This window comes from Anopheles bellator, unplaced genomic scaffold (genome assembly GCF_943735745.2).
Source record: "Anopheles bellator unplaced genomic scaffold, idAnoBellAS_SP24_06.2 scaffold01259_ctg1, whole genome shotgun sequence".
In the NCBI taxonomy this organism is placed as follows: Eukaryota; Metazoa; Arthropoda; class Insecta; order Diptera; family Culicidae; genus Anopheles; species Anopheles bellator.
In genome coordinates this window covers 2,113-3,505 of record NW_026685382.1, presented here as the reverse complement: position 1 = coordinate 3,505, position 1,393 = coordinate 2,113, and the positions used below count along the sequence as shown (strand labels likewise).

At 50.0% G+C, this 1,393-nt stretch overlaps 2 protein-coding genes across 2 annotated transcripts in view; one reads left to right on the top strand and one right to left on the bottom strand.

The window, feature by feature from the left end:
- Positions 1–3: 3 nt before the first annotated feature.
- On the bottom strand, positions 4–414 carry LOC131214523 (protein lethal(2)essential for life-like; the record flags this gene model as incomplete). Its single annotated transcript, XM_058208890.1, has 1 exon — positions 4–414. A coding segment is annotated over exon 1 (301 nt), but the record flags the coding sequence as incomplete, so codon positions are not given.
- Positions 415–829: 415 nt separating this feature from the next.
- Positions 830–1,393, top strand: part of LOC131214522 (protein lethal(2)essential for life-like) — a 1,378-nt gene continuing 814 nt past the window's right edge. Inside the window, exon 1 of the mRNA XM_058208889.1 lies at positions 830–1,373. Within this exon, the coding sequence (XP_058064872.1) occupies positions 957–1,373 (417 nt within the window). The 5' untranslated portion in view covers positions 830–956. The remainder of the gene's footprint in view (positions 1,374–1,393) is intronic.

Genomic DNA, 1,393 nt, shown 5'->3' with positions numbered 1-1,393 from the left:
CCGGAGCGAAATGCTGCACGTCCAGATTGATTTGGAACTTATCGTTGGTGATGTTCACCGCCGAGCCGATATCCCGCTTGTTGGCCACGCACGAGCTGTGCCACGGGCGAATGTAGCGTCCGGTAGGATAATGATGGGAAAGCTGCCGACGATTGCGCGAATCTGAGATGCCGGCCAATGCTCCCAGAAGATCGTCTCCGCTGATACCGCCGCCAAAATGCTGATCCAGGACACGCGACGTGCGCAGCGGACGGTCCCATTCGTCTTCCCACCAGTTACGGAAGAAAATCGGAACGATCGACATTTTTGGTCTGTTTAATTGGTTACGGAGCGATAGTTTGAACAAAGACGGTATCGAGTCGATATTACAACGTAGACAATCACCACACAAATTAACTGTCGTTAGAGGTACGAACTGTCCAAATGATGGGCCGTGCTTCAAAATTGCCGGTTTTTATAGATGAACACGGTCACTCACGAGCGCAGAGGAATTCCGCAAATGCGAGAAACGCACTCAAACAGCGACACTGGAAAATACTAGAAGCGTCGGAAAGTACTAGAACGGTCCGCGGTAGATGCGACTGCGATGCCATTAAAGCAATTTGACCGTTGCCCCGAAGTATTTGGCTTTTGTATTCCATTGATGAAGTGAGCAATGTCCAAAAAGTAGTTACTTTTCACTAAACGTTCGCCTCCAATTCGGTGTGTAGCATGCGAAAGGGTTCATGCGCTCGAGGAACTCTCTACACTTTTCGAGAAGCTTGTGCTCGATTCGCGTTCATCTATATAAACCGCAGAAGGGTGCTGCGACCGCATCAGTTGAAAATCAAACAAGCAACAGTTGGCTCTCGAAGCACAATCCTCAAACCAAAGCGAATTGTAAAAATCTACGTTTGTGTTCAAGTTCAAGTGAAAGTTCCTGTTTTAAAAACCCTGCAAAACCAACTTCTGTAAAGATGTCGATCGTTCCGATTTTCTTCCGTAACTGGTGGGAAGACGAATGGGACCGTCCGTTGTGGAACTCGCGCCTGATCGACCAACATTTCGGAGGTGGCATTTCTTCGGACGACCTTCTGAACGTCCTTTCGACGGTGAACGATTCCCATGGCCACAGATTGCAGCAGCATCCCCATCATCACCCTTCGGGACGCTACATTCGCCCGTGGCACAGCTCGTGCGTGGCCAACAAGCGGGATATCGGCTCGGCGGTGAACATCACCAACGACAAGTTCCAAATCAATCTGGACGTGCAGCATTTCGCTCCGGAGGAGATCTCTGTTAAGTACGTGGACAAATCCATCATCGTGGAGGGAAAGCACGAGGAGAAACAGGACGATCATGGATACATTTCGCGCCATTTTGTACGCCGCTACATGTTGCCGGCCGGCCATAG